Below are 17,372 nucleotides of genomic sequence, written 5' to 3' on the forward strand. Positions count from 1 at the left end.
CAACTTCGCACCTTCATCCACAGCTCACCTCTGCCCCCCCATCCACAGCTCACCTCTGCACCATCTGTATTTCAGATCTGCACTTCCATCCACAGCTCGCCTCTGCCCCCCCCCCATCCACAGCTCACCTCTGCACCATTCGTAGTTCAACTTTGCACCTCCATTCTCAGCTTACCTTTGTGCCCCCATCTACGGTTCACCTCTGCACCTCCATTCACAGCTTACCTCTGCAGTCCCACCATCCACAGCCCAACTTCGCACCTTCATCCACAGCTCACCTCTGCCCCCCTATCCACAGCTCACCTCTGCACCATCTGTATTTCAGATCTGCACTTCCATCCACAGCTCACCTCTGCCCCCCCCCCCCCCCATCCACAGCTCACCTCTGCACCATTCGTAGTTCAACTTTGCACCTCCATTCTCAGCTTACCTTTGTGCCCCCATCTACGGTTCACCTCTGCACCTCCATTCACAGCTTACCTCTGCAGTCCCACCATCCACAACCCAACTTCGCACCTTCATCCACAGCTCACCTCTGCCCCCCCCCCATCCACAGCTCACCTCTGCACCATCTGTATTTCAGATCTGCACTTCCATCCACAGCTCACCTCTGCCCCCCCCCCCATCCACAGCTCACCTCTGCACCATCTGTATTTCAGATCTGCACTTCCATCCACAGCTCACCTCTGCACCATCTGTATTTCAGATCTGCACTTCCATCCACAGCTCACCTCTGCAGTCCCACCATCCACAGCCCAACTTCGCACCTTCATCCACAGCTCACCTCTGCACCATCTGTATTTCAGATCTGCACTTCCATCCACAGCTCACCTCTGCAGCCCCACCATCCACAGCCCAACTTCGCACCTTCATGCACAGCTCACCTCTGCGCCATCTGTGGAATTCTCTACCCCAATCTGTCCGGCTGTCTCCTAATCTGTCCACCATTAGATGATCCCTGAAAACCTTTCTCTTTAAAGAAGCCTATCCTGCTTCTACCTAGCAAACCGCCAATTATTTCCTCTATCAGCTCATCCCCCCACAGCTATTACCTTTTGAAACACTCAACCCTTCCTCCTAGGTTGTAAGCTCTAACGAGCAGGGCCCTCTGTTTCCTCTTGTACCAAATTGTACTGTAACTGAAATGTCTACCTTCATTTTGTAAAGCACTGAGCAAACTGTTGGCGGTATATTAATCGTGTATAATAATAATAATATTAATAATAATCCTTACTGTTAAATAATCCTGTTTTAATATTTTATTTTATCTGGGGAATTCTGTGTTTTATTAAAAAAGATTAAGTGACACTATGTGAAAGGGTTAAAGTGAGCACATAGGAGATTGTTTATTTTTACTTCTTAGTACTTATATTTATGAATGAACATCACATGTACTGAACTAAGCATAAGCCTTGAAACACATGAACCATAGAAGGCTTAGATCATGTGAAGCTAATTCAGGAGTGAGGCTTGGACCACGTGACACTGATCTGAGAGTGAGGCTTGGATCACATGACACTGATCTGAGAGTGAGGCTTGGAACACATGACACTGATCTGAGAGTGAGGCTTGGACCACATGACACTGATCTGAGAGTGAGGCTTAGAACACATGACACTGATCTGAAAGTGAGGCTTGGAACACATGACACTGATCTGAGAGTGAGCCTTGGAACACATGACACTGATCTGAGAGTGAGGCTTGGAACACATGATACTGATCTGAGAGTGAGGCTTGGAACCCATGACACTCAGAATGAAGCTTGGAACTCGAGCATGCTTGGAGTGATGAAGGAGAGAGATACAAGATCTGAGTAAGAACAGAAAGCTGGACAAGCATGGATATGAACACCTTAATTGAGGTACTGTCAAGACTGAGCATGTGTAGTAGGGACATCTAATGATCACCATACACACTACAATCTGGCCATACAATCAACTTTAGATTTAGGACCTAACCAATCTCTCAGCCAGTCTGTATACAATCAGGCAGACGTTCCAGTACATAGTTGTTGAAAGATTTAAAGGAGCTTGTACAATCAGGTTGTAAGGTGAATGACCAGTGGTTGTAAAGGCTCAAGGTTTTTTTTTTTTACCTTAACCACTTGCCCTCTATAGGATTTACCCCTCTTCCTGACCTGGCCATTTTTTGCATTGCTTTAACTGACAATTGTGCGGCCATGCAATACTGCACACAAATTAAATTTACGTCCTTTTTTTCCCACAAATTGAGCTTTCTTTCAGTGGCATTTGATCGGCTGTGCGGTTTTATTTTTTGGGCTATAAAAAAAACAACAATTTTGAGGAAAAAAAAACAATATTTTTGACTTTTTTGCTATTAAACATGTCCAGTAAAAAAATAAAAAAAATCAAATTTCGTCATAAATTTAGGCCAGAATGTATTCTGCTTCATGTCTTTGCTAAAAGAAATCCCAATACGTGAAAGTTGTAGCATTTACTATACTATTGGCGGTTTAGATACTGGAAGTTTTTTTGGGGTTTTTTTTTACTAGTAATGGTGGCGATCAGCGACTTGCAGTGGGACTACGGTGGGCATTCTGCTACTGGGGGGGAACTGACTTGGTGTCACTGACATCCCCAGTGACACCAATACAGTGATCAATGCTTAAAAAAAAAAAAAAAAAAAAAAAAAGCACTGACACTGTACTAATGGCACTGGGCAGGAAGGGGATATCATGAGGGGCGATCAAAGGGTTAACAGTGTGCTGGGAGTATTTTACTAGAGGGCAGTGTGTTGGTGCTTCACTGCTTTGGATGGCTGTGCACGGCAGCAGTGCCTAAGCTAATGGAAAACTGTTAGTAAACAAAAACAGTTCTGCTCCCTGTTGGATATGATGGGACCCAGTGATTGACGGCTGCAAATGGCAGTGGAGGTAGGGTACGCACATGCCCCCTACCCAGAAATGCAAAATCACATATATATACACACGTGATTTTGCGCAACAGTGCCGCCCTGTAGCAGTATATCTGCTATAGGGCGGATGGGAAGCGGTTAATGTAATCTCTGCATAAAGATACAAAACCTTCAGTGTGCTGCTCCCCTACTGTTCCCCTACTGTTCTTCTAAAACCCTTCTATTGTCAGCTCCCCCAGCCCCCCCCAAATACTTAACTGAGTCTGATCTGGTACTGCTCTCTTTCTCTCCCTCTTCACTGGACTCAGTGGGAGCCATTGGGTCCCACTGCTGTCAGTCACATTCAGTGATCCAATGAGGAGGGTATGGGGTCAAGCCATGGCCATATGTGAAAGCATAGAGCAGGGCTCAGAAGCAAGCATGCACCAGTCCCCCCATAGCAAGCGGATTGCTTTTGGAGGCACTAGCCAAGCGGGAGGAGCCAGGAGCGCTGGCAGGGGACCCGAGAAGAAAATGATCAAGGATGCTCTTTGCAAAACCACTGCACAGAGCAGGTAAGTATAACATGTTTAAAAAAAAACAAGCTTTGAAATGTTACTAAACCCACAACAGTAAAATCAGTCTGTATATGCAGTAAGACATGCTTGTTATACTCACTGTGGAATGTAAGGGGTTTATCCTCTGCATTGTGTAAAAAGGCTGCTTGATCCTGACTTCTCTGATCCTCCTCTTCTTTTACTGTCTCCCAATCCATCTGCTGATAGTACAGAGCCCCAGGAGACACTTTGCACATGCTCAGTTTTGTGTGTATTGCTAGAGAATTTTTTTTTCTTTTGGGGGGGGGGTGCATGGGATCAGCACAGGGCCAATCAGCACTGTCCTGACAGAGGGTAAGGGGTTATGCTGCCTCATAGAACAGTCAGAGGAGAATGAAAACTCCTGCAAGCTTGTCCAGCTCCGCTGGACACTGATAGAAGTCACAAGACTGCTCTAACTGCTGATGAGAAAAGGTATTTAGCAGTTTATATTTAGTAAAATAACTGCATTTCCATGTTATGTGTACTGTGGGAGACCAGATTTAGTGACTGCAGGGTCCTGGGTTTAGTAACACTTTAACTTCTTCAAGCCGGCCGAACGCAAATGTGCGGCCTCCCGGCGTCTGGGCCTAGACGCCGAGCGGCCGCACATTTGCGTTCTATTAAAAAAGGACATATATGCCAAGAGCAGCACACATGTCCGGTACTCACGGAAAGGTCCTGATCTCCTCTTTCGATCGGGACCTTTCCCGATTATGTGACCGCCGTTATGACCCTAAACCCCGCCTCCTGGCTTCTGAAACTCTTAAAGGGCCGGGAGGCGCCGGCGTGAAGGGGTTAATCACACTTAAAGCACCCACACTAGGCTGACACTTTTCTAATTTATCCCTATATTTGTGTTGTTACACATACACTACCACTTTTGCATTCTTAGGCTACAGAAGCCGTACTAAATGAGGGCATTTCATGGATACCGCATTTACTTAATCATATGTTTACAATGTGGGAATACCAACAGAATTTTTTTTTACCATATACATCTCCAAGTGTAATGAGACTTGTATAGAAAATATACTAAAAAGAACAGAACAGCTAGTCAGGTGAAACATTTACCTGCCGACCATCAGGAGAGAAACGCACGCAGCAAGGTCATGTGATGACGACTGATAAAAACATGCACAGTTCTGCTGTTTCTGCTTGCTGATAGTTTTCTCCATGTATCATGTTATTTCCACTTAAAGGATGGCAGGATTAGTTTGGAATATTGCAGTCCCTCTTCAGGAATTAAAGTATAATAAAAGGCTCTTGTATGACCATCTTAAGGAATATCAATTTCATTTACACATGATGCAAAAGCCTCATAAAATAAACTACAAAAAAAATCCTTTACCTTCCCTGATGGAACCAAATCCTCTTTCATTTGTCTCACATTCTCCTCATTTCAGACACTGCAGCTCCTAGTGGGAGGGATCAGCAACAGAGGCAGTGCTGTCAATCCAGAAAGCCGTGGGCAGGAGTGGGTGTGGCCAAATGCTGATTGACATGCTGCAGGCTAATGAATCAGTCATGGCAACTCTGATACCCCTTGCTATATGTTTTTTTATCCCAATTTAGTGGAAGTAGGCACAGCCTATATGAATGGCAACTCTGCTGTGAATTCAGGAGCCGTGCAGCATTGTCCTCATGCTATCACAGGAATTAGGTGGACTTTACTGACAGGTTCAATAGAGATTTGCATAAAATAATGCTGCACTTATGTTTTTAATGAGAGGTCATAGTTTTACTTTAAATTCTTCTTATTTCTTGGTTGCCTTTCACTTTGGTCTAGTGTTTATGATAAAAAGTATTTTGTGTTGGAAAAAAAAATTTAAAATCCGCTGTGATGCAGTGTTCTGTGTTTCTGTTTGGAGGTGGCCATCTTGGTAGAGGTGGGGTTTTGCTTCCTCTTGTCAAAGACTCTAAGAGTACAGGTATCCCCAGGTATCACTCAAAATCTCCTGAGACTAGCAGTCAGAGTAGCATCACCTTATATCATAGCAAATATAGAGCTATGGGGCTTTATACACAGGACTGCCTAGGCACCATCATGTACCAGGAAGTGCACTGCTATTTTGCAGAAAGAATTCCAGATTTAGCCTGGAATCACACTTGTGTGGTGCGGTATATGGCATGTGATGCGCACAGGAACCACACCACATTCCTATGCAAATCCCATGCGAATTGTGTGCGGTGTGATTGGAGCCATACATTTTGTATGGCTCCAATCGCACCGCATCCTCACCAAAAGGGTGCAGGACCCTTTTTTTTGGTCTGCACTAGAATTGGACCGCATGGGTATTCACACCAATGCGATCCAATTCTGCACATCGCACTGCGTTTTGTGGACCGATTTCGGGGTGTTGTCAACTTAACATACACACCCGCAGCTGTTTGCATGAACAGGATGTGATTGTGATGCGGTGCAGAATTTGTACAGAAACCGCTGCAAATTCTGCACCTCTTCAGTGTGAACCCAGGCTTAAGGTACTTTTTTTTTTTTTTAAATACTTAGACATGATAAACAATTATCAATATCTCCTAAAATACCGCAAAGCCTAAAGTAGAACTATAGGCACCATATTTTTTTTCATTTTGTATAGAGTAAGAGAGGGTTAGAAACTCTCTCAGGTTTTTCCCAATTGCAGAGATTTACCTTCACTTCCTGTCCCTTAGCCAAAACAGGACATAAAAGGAAATCCCTGCAATGAAGGGACCCCCAGGTCACCAGAACTAGTGTCCCTATTGGACAACCCAAAATTTTGTGATTTTCTTTTACTTTCAATGATAATGGTAAACAGGACAAATAGAGAGGGTGAATTTCCTTAACAGGGGCACAGACAGCAATAAAAGCTAACACGCCATTTAATCCCTCTCCACTCTATTCAAAACTAAAAAAAAAAAAAGTTTTTGCTTTTAGTACTGGTACGTTACTCTGGCTGTACTAGCACAGGGGGCCACTGCGTCAGCTGTGTCCAGCATACACAGCAGAATGAAGATCCCGGTGAACAGGACCCAGTGATCATGTGATCTCTATGTGATCACATGATCACATTGTAAGCAAAGCTGTTATGAATCAATCTAATTCATAACAGCTCTGCTTCTCTTCCTGGTGAGCTGTGATTGGCCCACAGCTGTCATTGGCATTTTGCGGCCGAGTAGCGGCTCTGGGCACAGCGACATAATCTTACGTCGCTTCCTATTTTGGGGTGTGAATGCGCCTGCACCCCCCCCCCCCCCCCCGCGTCCGTCCAGGGAGAGAACAGAGAACACCACACCACTACATTTTCCACACACATGCACACACAGATTTGCTCATTTAACCCTTTGATCGCCCCTATTAACCTTTTGATCACCCTGTCACCCAGCCAGTGCCATTAGTACATGGTCAGTATATAGAATTTTTCACTGATCACTGTATTATTGCCACTAGTGATATCAGATAGCGTCAGGGTCAGTTAGCGCCCCTTCCAGCCACGGTTAGCTAGCATTAGATTGCCTGCACACTATCACACTCACGCTATAGGTTGCTGATCACCCCCATTACTAGTATAGTGTTTGTATGGATCAATATATTGATCATGAACAGAACTATACTAGTGTCTCCTTCGTATAGTGTCCCCAAAAACACAGAGTTGGCAGGATCGCTCCCGTTCGCTGCCAGCACTACCGTTTAGCATCTTCACTGTTTTTCACAGAAGATTTGTACCAATTGATTGTGGGTCAAAGCAATGTATATGCACAACATTACATGGCCGCCCACCCAAGTCTTGTCTTGCCAGACAATTTGCATGGAAATCTATCACAGTCTCTGAATTTAAAACTTTTTTGGGCCAAACCTTCAACATGGGCATTACAAAGAAGGATGAATTGCGGTCATATTGGTCCACAGACCCGATTCATCATATGTCCATGTTCTCTGCTGTTACATATATGTCCAACATGGACCATCAATGTACTGGTACATTGCTGCACTTTGAGCGGGTATACCGGGATGATGCCTGCAGCTACAGGCATCATCCTGGTATTGTTTTTTCAGCTGGCGGTCAGCTTTCATGTAAAAGCAATCCTAGTGGCCAATTAGCTGCTGAATTGTTTTTACAAGCAGCAGGAAGGGACACCCCCCCCCCCTCCTGCAGCCTTCCACAGGGAATCCAAGAATGCAGCCGGCAGTTCCGCTGGCTGACTATAGAGCTGATCAGAGACCAGAATGGCTCCAATCATCTCTATGGTCCAAGAGACCAGACGCTACGAGCATTTATTTTTTCCGTTTACCCGGACTTTAACAGCACCATTTGTAAATTGGGAAAGCATCTGATCACACCAATCTTGGTGAGATCAGATGATGTAAGGGCAGAGGAGATATCTAGAGTCTAATAGATCCCAGATTTCTACCTGTCAATGCCTATTGCAGTCAGAGGGGATATTTACATTCCCTGTGATAGCAATAAAAGTGATTTAAAAAAATGAAAGGGACAGTGTAAAAATAATTTAAAAAACTAAAAAAAAAAGCACCCTCGCCTCCCCTCCCCACGTGCACAAGCATTGACCCCGTGCCAGTATGTAAACAGTGGTTGCACCATGCATGTGAAGTATCGCTGCAAACGTCAGCTCGATGACAGTAATTCTAGCAGTAGACCTCCTGTCTAAATATAAATTAATGGCCTGTAAATTGGCTTTTAAAGCATCACCTATCGATATTAAAAATGTATGTAATTTGTCCCCATTGCACGGGCATGCGCAGTTTTAAAGCATGTCATGTTTGGTAGCTATTTACTCGCCGAAACATCATCTTTTATATTTTATCAAACAATTGGGCAATGTATTGTGTTTTTGTGCATTAAAATTCTAAAAAGTGTATTTTTCACAAAAGATTTGCGTTTGAAAAATCGCTGCACAAATACTGTGTGATGTAAAAAATTTCAACACCCAACGTTTTATTCTCTAGGGCCTCTGCTTTAAAAAAATATATAATGTTTGTGGGTTCAAAGTAATTTTCTATCAAAAAAAACAAAACAGTTTTTCATGTGAACAAAAAGTGTCAGAAAAGGCTTGGTCTTCAAGAGTGGGTGATTTGTGGCATTAGCTTCTAATGTTGGCCCTGAAATTCCAGGATAGTAGAAGCAATCCCTCCAAATGAGCCCTTTTTGGAAAGTAGACACTCCAAGGTATTTGCTAAGAGGCATGGTGAGTATTTTGCAGATCTCATTTGTTGCCACATGTTTTCGGAAACGAAGAAAGAAAACAAAAATGTATTTTTTCTTTTTTGAAAACCCTGTGACAAAAATCATATCTGTAAAATACTCACCATGCCTCTTATCAAATTCCTTGGGGTAGCTACTTTCCAAAAAGGGGTCATTTGGGGGGGTGTTTGTACTATCCTGGCATTTTAGGGCCTCCGTGAAAGGTAGTGGGAAAGTGATATGAGGAAATATGACCTATGAAAGCCTGGAGGTGGTCATTGGATTTTGGGGGCCTGTATGTAGCCAGGCTGTCAAAAGGTCTCTCACATGTGGTATCCCCATACTCCGGAGAAGTAAGAGAATGTTTTTGTCATTTTTGAAAAATTTGTGGCAAAAATAAAATGTTCCAGGGACTCAACATGCCTCTGCAAAATCCTTGGGGTGTCTACTTTCCAAAAAGGGGTCATTTGGGGGTTTGTACTGTCCTGGTATTTTAGCACCTCAAGAACTGTAGTGGGCAGTCAGAAAGTAAAAGCTGTGGAAATACCAATATACAGGTGAAACTCAAAAAATGTGAATATCGTGCAAAAGTTAATTTATTTCAGTAATGCAACTTAAAAGGTGAAACTAATATATGAGATAGACTCATTACATGCAAAGCAAGATAGTTCAAGCCGTGATTTGTCATAAGTGTGATGATTATGGCTTACAGCTCATGAAAACCCCAAATCCACAATCTCAGAAAATTAGAATATTACATGCAATCAATAAATCAAGGATTGTACATAGAACAATATCGGACCTCTGAAAAGTATAAGCATGCATATGTACACAGTACTTGGTTTGGGCACCTTTTGCAGCAATTACTGCCTCAATGCGGCGTGGCATGGAAGCTATCAGCCTGTGGCACTGCTGAGATGTTATGGAAGACCAGGATGCTTCAATAGCGGCCTTCAGCTCTTCTGCATTGTTCGGTTTCATGTCTCTCATCTTTCTCTTGGCAATGCCCCATAGATTCTCTATGGGGTTCAGGTCAGGCGAGTTTGCTGGCCCATCAAGCACAGTAATCAGGTTTTGGTTCTTTTGGCAGTGTGGGCAGGTGCCAAGTCCTGCTGGAAAATGAAGTCAGCATCCTCATAAAGCTTGTCTGCGGAAGGAAGCATGAAGTGCTCCAAAATCTCCTGGTAGACGGCTGCATTGACCCTGGACTTAATGAAGCACAGAGGACCAACACCAGCAGATGACATGGCTCCCCAAATCAACACAGACTGTGGAAACTTCACACTAAACTTCAAGCATCTTGCAGTGTGCGCCTCTCCATTCTTCCTCCATACTCTGGGTCCTTGGTTTCCAAATGAGATGCAAAAGTTGCTCTCATCAGAAAAGAGGACTTTGGACCACTGAGCAACTGACCAGGTCTGTTTTTCTTTAGCCCAGGTAAGATGCTTCTGACGTTGTTTGTTGTTCAGGAGCGGCTTGACAAGAGGAATACGACATTTGAAGCCCATGTCCAGGATCCGTCTGTGTGTGGTGGCTCTTGATGCACTGACTCCAGCCTCAGTCCACTCCTTGTGAAAGTCCCCAACACTTTTGAATGGCCTTTTCCTGACAATCCTCTCCAGGCTGCGGTCATCCCTGCTGCTTGTGCACCTTTTTCTTCCACACTTTTCCCTTCCACATAACTTTCTATTAATGTTCTTTGATACAGCACTTTGGGAACATCCAACTTCTTTTGCAATTACCTTTTGAGGCTTTCCCTCCTTATGGAGAGTGTCAATGATGGTTTTCTGCACAACTGTCAGGTCAGCAGTCTTTCCCATGATTGTGATTCCTACTGAACCAGACTGAGAGACCATTTAAAGGCTCAGGAACCCTTTGCAGGTGTTATGGCTTAATTAGCTGATTAGAGTGGGACACTTTGAGCCTAGAATATTGAACCTTTTCACAATATTCTAATTTTCTGAGATTGTAGATTTGGGGTTTTCCTGAGCTGTAAGCCATAATCATCACAATTATGACAAATCACAGCTTGAACTATCTTGCTTTGCATGTAATGAGTCTGTAACGGAACCGGAACCCAGACCGCACTGAGTTTTTCCGTTATAGCACAACTTCCCCTGTCCGAACACCATCCACGGACCACACCCTCGAAATCCCTCAGGAAAATAGACAATACCCAGCTCTTACTAAAACAGGAAGCCAACTACTTTATTGTACACAAAACAACATCTTTTATACAGAGGGCGGGGAAGACAACCAGGGACAGGAAACACATCATCAGCCCACCCTATCAGTGGGAAGGGCTACAGTATAGGCAGGAAACACCTCATCACCCCTCCCCATCCAACCAGACACAGAACAATGGGATGCAACCATGTGGCAAAGGACATTGACCAACCCCCACACCAATACACACAGTACATCCCATAATAGTTCTCTGGACAGGAAGACACAGCACAATGGAGGGTAGCATATGGTAAACAGACAATGGACAGCCATGTGGCAGAGAACAAAGGACAACACACTATACACAGGACTCAGACATTCACATACACACCCTGTAACCCTTAACAGGCACAGGGTGGGTTAAACATAATGATTTGGAGGGATGATACAGAGGTCCCCCGAAACCCAAAAGTCACTCCCGTCACATATCTCCCCTTTCGGCAGGAGACTAACACAGGAGTATATCCCAGACGGATGTACTCTGAAGTTAGTCTGTACTTCCAGTCCCTCAATGCCAGCACCCACACAGTACCCCATGCAAATTGTCCCACACCAAGCGTTACTAACCCAGCCAACCTCTGCCTCTCCCGTAGAACATACCCGCCGCTGGGGAGAAGTACGGACTGGTCCTTCTCCCGGAAATCCTCTCAGCCGCTGGAGAGAAGACAGGGTGGCTGGGCCGACTCCATCCTTCTGTAGGGGATCTGGGCTGACTACCCAGCATCCCTGGGGTATCCAAGTGGTGACTGTAGTTGCTAGGCAGAGGCCAGCGGCACTCTGCCCTGGTGCCAGCGCTTCTGCTGGGGACCCCACATCTGCTCCGGCTAACCGTGGGGGAGGGAGGCTGTCTTCCCCCACTCCCAAACTGTGGATCTGCTGCTGGGATGGCATTCCTCTGTCACTGTCCCCCTGGTGCACAGATCCTGGCTTGGGAGGGAAAAGAGTTTCCTCCACTTTGGCTGACTGTGGGGGAGGGAGGACAACAACCTCCTCTCCCTTCTCACCCTGGGCCTCTGAAACTACCACAGGTGTGGGGGAGAGGTCCTGGACCCTCTGTCCGGTTGTCAGCGCTTCAGCTGGCAGCTCCCCGGCTGGTTCCTCCTCAGAAAAAAAATCAGTACAATCCCCAGTCTCTGGAATGGCTAAATGTCCAGGGCACGGGCTGGAGGCCCTTGAGTCCAGTGCCAGCACTTTGGCAGGCGACTCATCACCCACAACGTCCTCCATTGAAAAATCAATTAGATCCATGCATTCTGGGATCTGTACTTGGAGGGATGAGCCAACTTCTCCATCTTCCATACCCTCATCCAGTTGTTGGACAGACGCATTCCTCCATCCAAGCTCATCCCATGTAGAAACCGGGTCATCTAAATAAGCCAGCACTTGCTGCACCCGCCATAAGACCTCAGTTTCCATAGCTGCAGGTGGTATCTGTCTCTCTTCTCCTGCTCTTGGATCCCGGTGATGGTTTGGATGTGTTTACAGGTTGGAAGCACAATCCCACTGCTGCCACCAATGTAACGGAACCGGAACCCAGACCGCACTGAGTTTTTCCGTTATAGCACAACTTCCCCTGTCCGAACACCATCCACGGACCACACCCTCGAAATCCCTCAGGAAAATAGACAATACCCAGCTCTTACTAAAACAGGAAGCCAACTACTTTATTGTACACAAAACAACATCTTTTATACAGAGGGCGGGGAAGACAACCAGGGACAGGAAACACATCATCAGCCCACCCTATCAGTGGGAAGGGCTACAGTATAGGCAGGAAACACCTCATCACCCCTCCCCATCCAACCAGACACAGAACAATGGGATACAACCATGTGGCAAAGGACATTGACCAACCCCCACACCAATACACACAGTACATCCCATAATAGTTCTCTGGACAGGAAGACACAGCACAATGGGGGGTAGCACATGGTAAACAGACAATGGACAGCCATGTGGCAGAGAACAAAGGACAACACACTATACACAGGACTCAGACATTCACATACACACCCTGTAACCCTTAACAGGCACAGGGTGGGTTAAACATAATGATTTGGAGGGATGATACAGAGGTCCCCCGAAACCCAAAAGTCACTCCTGTCACAGAGTCTATCTCATATATTAGTTTCACCTCTTAAGTTGCATTACTGAAATAAATGAACTTTTGCATGATGTTCTAATTTTTTGAGTTTCACCTGTATACTGTATACCATAGTTGGTAGATGCTATAACTTTCAGACAAACCAATTAATTTACACGTATTGGGATTTTTTTTTTACCAAAGACATGTAGCAGAATACATTGTGACCTAAATTTATGACTAACTTTGAGTTTATTGGATGTTTATAGTGCAAAAAGTAAAAACCACAGAGGTGATCAAATACCACCAAATGAAATCTCTATTTGTGTTATAAAAAGAAAATAAATTTCATTGGGTGCAGCATTGTATGACCACACAATTACCAATTGAAATACCGCAGCAAAAAATGGCCTGGTCATGAAGGGGGTTAAAGCTTCCGGAGGGCAAGTAGTTAAAGTGATTGTAAAGGATAACATTTTAAAAAATAACAAGCATGTTATACTTGCCTGCTCTTCTCAGGTCCCCTGCTGGCTCTCCTGCCCCCTTTTCCTGTCGAGTGCCCCCATAGCAAACCGCTTGCTGTCTTGCTATGGGGGCACTCGTGCATGCTCACTTCCGAGCCAGCTCCATAAGACACATAGAGCGCATCCTGGCCTCGTCCCTCATTTCCTCCTCACAGCTATGATTGACAGCAATGGGAGCCAATGGCTCCCGTTACTGTATCTGAGCTAATGAGGAAGGGGACACGTGGGAGAGCCCCTACTCTCATGCTCATCGCTGGATTGAGATCGAGTTCAGGTAAGTATAAGGGAGGCTGGGGGGCTGCTTGCAAAGGGTTTACATTAACAAACAGACTGCATTAAGGTAAAAAAAAAAATAACCTTCTGCCTTTAGAACCACTTATTGAGTTCAGGTCCACTTTACAGAGGGCAAAGTGACAGTCTCTATATAAAGCCCACCCAACCACTTTACACTCTCCTATCAGTGCTTCCCCATTTCTTTGGCCACCACTGCAAAATATTCAGTACTTCCAGGTATGAAGGAACACATGACTTCCATGATGCAGTGCACAGGCCTTTCGAGCAATAGCTAGGTCTGAACACTGTCACATGATGGAAAGGACCATGGGCTTATCCTAGTATATCATTTTTTTTTTTCTCGAGTGTACTAAATTCTTATTTTTATTTTTCCTAGAATCCGCCTCTTCTTCCTCAGGTACCTGTGATCCGTCTACCTCGGCCACCATCTCCTTCAGGACGTGGATTTGATCCTTCCACGCCACGAGCCCTGGCATACAGTGCTCCCGATTCACACCAGAAAATACGATCCACCCTTCGAGAGCGCTTCCTGCGAAGTCTTCTTGCTTCCTCAGGGCTCCCTGTTACCTTCACAATGTACCAACGTGTCACAGTCTGTGCTGAGAAGTTCAATGCCTGCGACATGGAAGCATATAACTTTCAGGTGTCTAACCTGCAAACACCCCTAGGGGTGCAAGCTGAGGCCTTGATCCGTGGGCCGGACATTATTTCTTATTCCTTTTATATTTAAGGGACAGCTAAGGCTTCTGAACGATGTTTTAATTTCCATTCACACCATGGATTTATTAAAGGTTTATACAAAATATACTGCAGATTATTACATAACTCAGATTTAGTTGGATCTGTTAACAAGTGGACATTTCAAATAAGGGAATGTATGCAGATGTGGGACTAGGCTGCCAGGAACTTGTAAATGTGACGCTGCCTTCACTGAAGAAAAACAGCTGTTCTGGAGGAATAAGCATAGCGCATTGGCTCACCGCCCTATCACGCTTTTCTGACACATACATATGTGTATTGGGGAGGGCAGTGGAATCATTTCACATATGGGGGAGTCTATGTATTTACGTATATACTGTACATATAAACTTTTTTTTTTACTACTCAAAAGGAATTTCCAATAAACCTAGATTATCAAGCACACGTGCCATATTTTTTTTTTTTTAGAAAGTGATCTGCCATTAATTAATTATTGCTATTATTGGTTACATTCTGTATTATACCATTTGCAGAAACTGCCAAAATGGCATGAGCCCAAGGCCAGGATTTATTCTTAAAAAACAAACAAAAAAAACAATATACACTGGGGGGGGCAGTGGTTAAAAAAAAAACACGTCTCAACTATGGGGTTTTACCACACCCCAAACTGCAAATATAAACAAGCCCTTACTGTCCTGAACCCCCTATAAGGCTGCTTTCACACTGATGCACTGCGTCTTTCCTGTCTTCTTAGATGCACTTTGCCATAGCCTTCTATTATATCTTCTGTGTGTGGTGCACTTTCTGAAAGCGCACACAAACTGCAGTCAGGAGATTTGGTGTGCTTTCAGATAGCGCACCAAACTCTCAGGATAAAATAGAAGTCTATGGCTCTGCGCAGTTAACCAGCAGGTGCACTTTGTGAAAGTAAGTTAATAGTTAACCCTTTTATAGGTGCTAATATGCCCATTGCAAAAGCGCAGTGTATGTGTTGCTGAATCCACTGACCTTTTCCTCTTCCAGCTTCTGCTGGCATCACTATTCAGGCTGCTGGAATGGTCCCTGGGGCCGTGCACATGGTATCACTCTGCCTGGAACAGGTGCTGGTGCTACAGAGGAAGCATCGGCTTATGTGGTTCTTGCCCTCTCTGTGGCCGCCTGCTTCCTCTGCTGACAGCTATATGCACTCTGATGCCCAGATCACAATGGGTTGCCAATCCTGGGTACGTGCTTCCTCGGTTTGAGGGCCAAAGGTTGAGCACCCCTGCTGTAAAGGAAGAAAATCTTATTCCACATTGCTGTTGGTAGACGCCACAATCGTGGGGTTGGAATGTCTCATCACCCTGCCAAAGAAGAGCCTTTAACCATTCAGGACCCACTTAATAAAAAGTTTGATCAAGATCTTTTTCTTAGTGACTGGGGGAGTCTGTCTGCCTACCTTTAGCCAAATAACTACTCCCATGGACCTATAACATAGGAATCCTTAAGCTGCAGGCATGAGCTCTAATTGCTCCATAAATAAAGGATCAGAGTGAATGACAAAAAGGCCAGCAGGTAAAAAGTTTGGCATACTTCGCATAAATAACATTATACAATCAAAAAAGCACACATATTTTTCAGGGACATGCAAGTCCCCTGTCTCAAGGTGACGGACTGGTCTGTGACCTTGACAAAAGGTGCACTGGGTCTGTATTTTTGAATGTTCTTTTTGTTTGTATGTTACTTATGCAAAACAGACCTCAGTAAATTTTTTAAGTCCTAAACTTTTGGCGTTGTGGCCTTTTTTTTGTCACTGGTTCTCGAAGGTAGCACCATTAGGCACACACCCTCAAGGCATTAAAAATACAGATGGAGGATATTTTCTTTTCCAAGTGGCAATTGGATCCAGTTCGCTAGTTTGGCAGAATAAAGCTAATTCCAGGAGCAGGGATACTTGTGCTGGGTTATTTACATTATTGACATAATATACTATAACCACCCTAATGGGAATCTATTGATTCCTTGTTTACAATAAAGTGACATAATATGGCCTATATGCAATTTATTGTGATACAAGAGGGGATATGGAACAGCTGTAGGGGGCATTTTATTGTTATCATGGTTTTTAATGTTTATTCATAGTTCTTTACATACACAATAAAATCTACGGAGAATAAAAAGGATGGCGCCAGATTGTCTTTGAGATGTAAATATTGCTAGTTTGGTGAGTGGTATTCAGAGACTGGTCATGGTATTACATTGTGGTTTAAGTTACTCAAATGCCCGCAGACTCCGACCCTTATATGCAGACCTTGAGTTAGCTTTTTTTTTTTTTTTTCCTTGAATAATTGTTTTATGAGTAAATTACATATCCTATCTATCCCACTCCATAAAGACAAAATAACTCAAGCCACTCCATGAACATGACTGCAGGAGATATGGATAGAAGAACATTTCCAAGTCATAGAATATATCTTGAGTACTGTTAAAACAATCATTAGGAATTGTGAAGTATGAGATATTCGTAATAATATTGTAAATCTAGCAAGAAAAGGCTATCTGCCATAAACAAGCAATCAAAAGACTAGAGAGGGAGGCCAGTAAGAGACATGATAACTCTGAAGTAGTTACCATTTATAGAAAATAGAACATTTACCAGCTAGCCTGCAACAAAAGCAAATGGGCCGTCTAACACTTTGCATAAAAACAGAGGTTTTAGTTGAGTCTCCCACGCTAGAACTAGACATGTGCAATTCGTTTTGTTCTAATTTTTTTTTTTTTTTTTTTGGACAAAAATTTTGTTTTTAGAGATTTGGATGTACATTATATGAATTTCCAAATGGATATAGAAACAAATGGCAATAAATCTGTAATAACAAAAAAAAATGCATTTGTTTCATTCAGATTTTTTTTAACTTGGTCTTTACATATCAAATTC

At 44.0% G+C, this 17,372-nt stretch overlaps 1 protein-coding gene across 1 annotated transcript; it reads left to right on the plus strand.

The window, feature by feature from the left end:
- Nucleotides 1-1,702: 1,702 nt before the first annotated feature.
- Nucleotides 1,703-14,897, plus strand: GEMIN7 (gem nuclear organelle associated protein 7). The gene is made up of 2 exons (XM_089678045.1): nt 1,703-1,861; nt 14,133-14,897. The coding sequence occupies exons 1-2, from the start codon at nt 1,838-1,840 to the stop codon at nt 14,484-14,486; spliced, it is 378 nt and encodes a 125-aa protein (XP_089534171.1). The 5' UTR covers nt 1,703-1,837; the 3' UTR covers nt 14,487-14,897.
- Nucleotides 14,898-17,372: the final 2,475 nt, after the last annotated feature.

Source organism: Staurois parvus, unplaced genomic scaffold (assembly GCF_062004578.1).
Source record: "Staurois parvus isolate SC_StPar_1 unplaced genomic scaffold, SC_StPar_1.0 ptg000198l, whole genome shotgun sequence".
In the NCBI taxonomy this organism is placed as follows: domain Eukaryota; kingdom Metazoa; phylum Chordata; class Amphibia; order Anura; family Ranidae; genus Staurois; species Staurois parvus.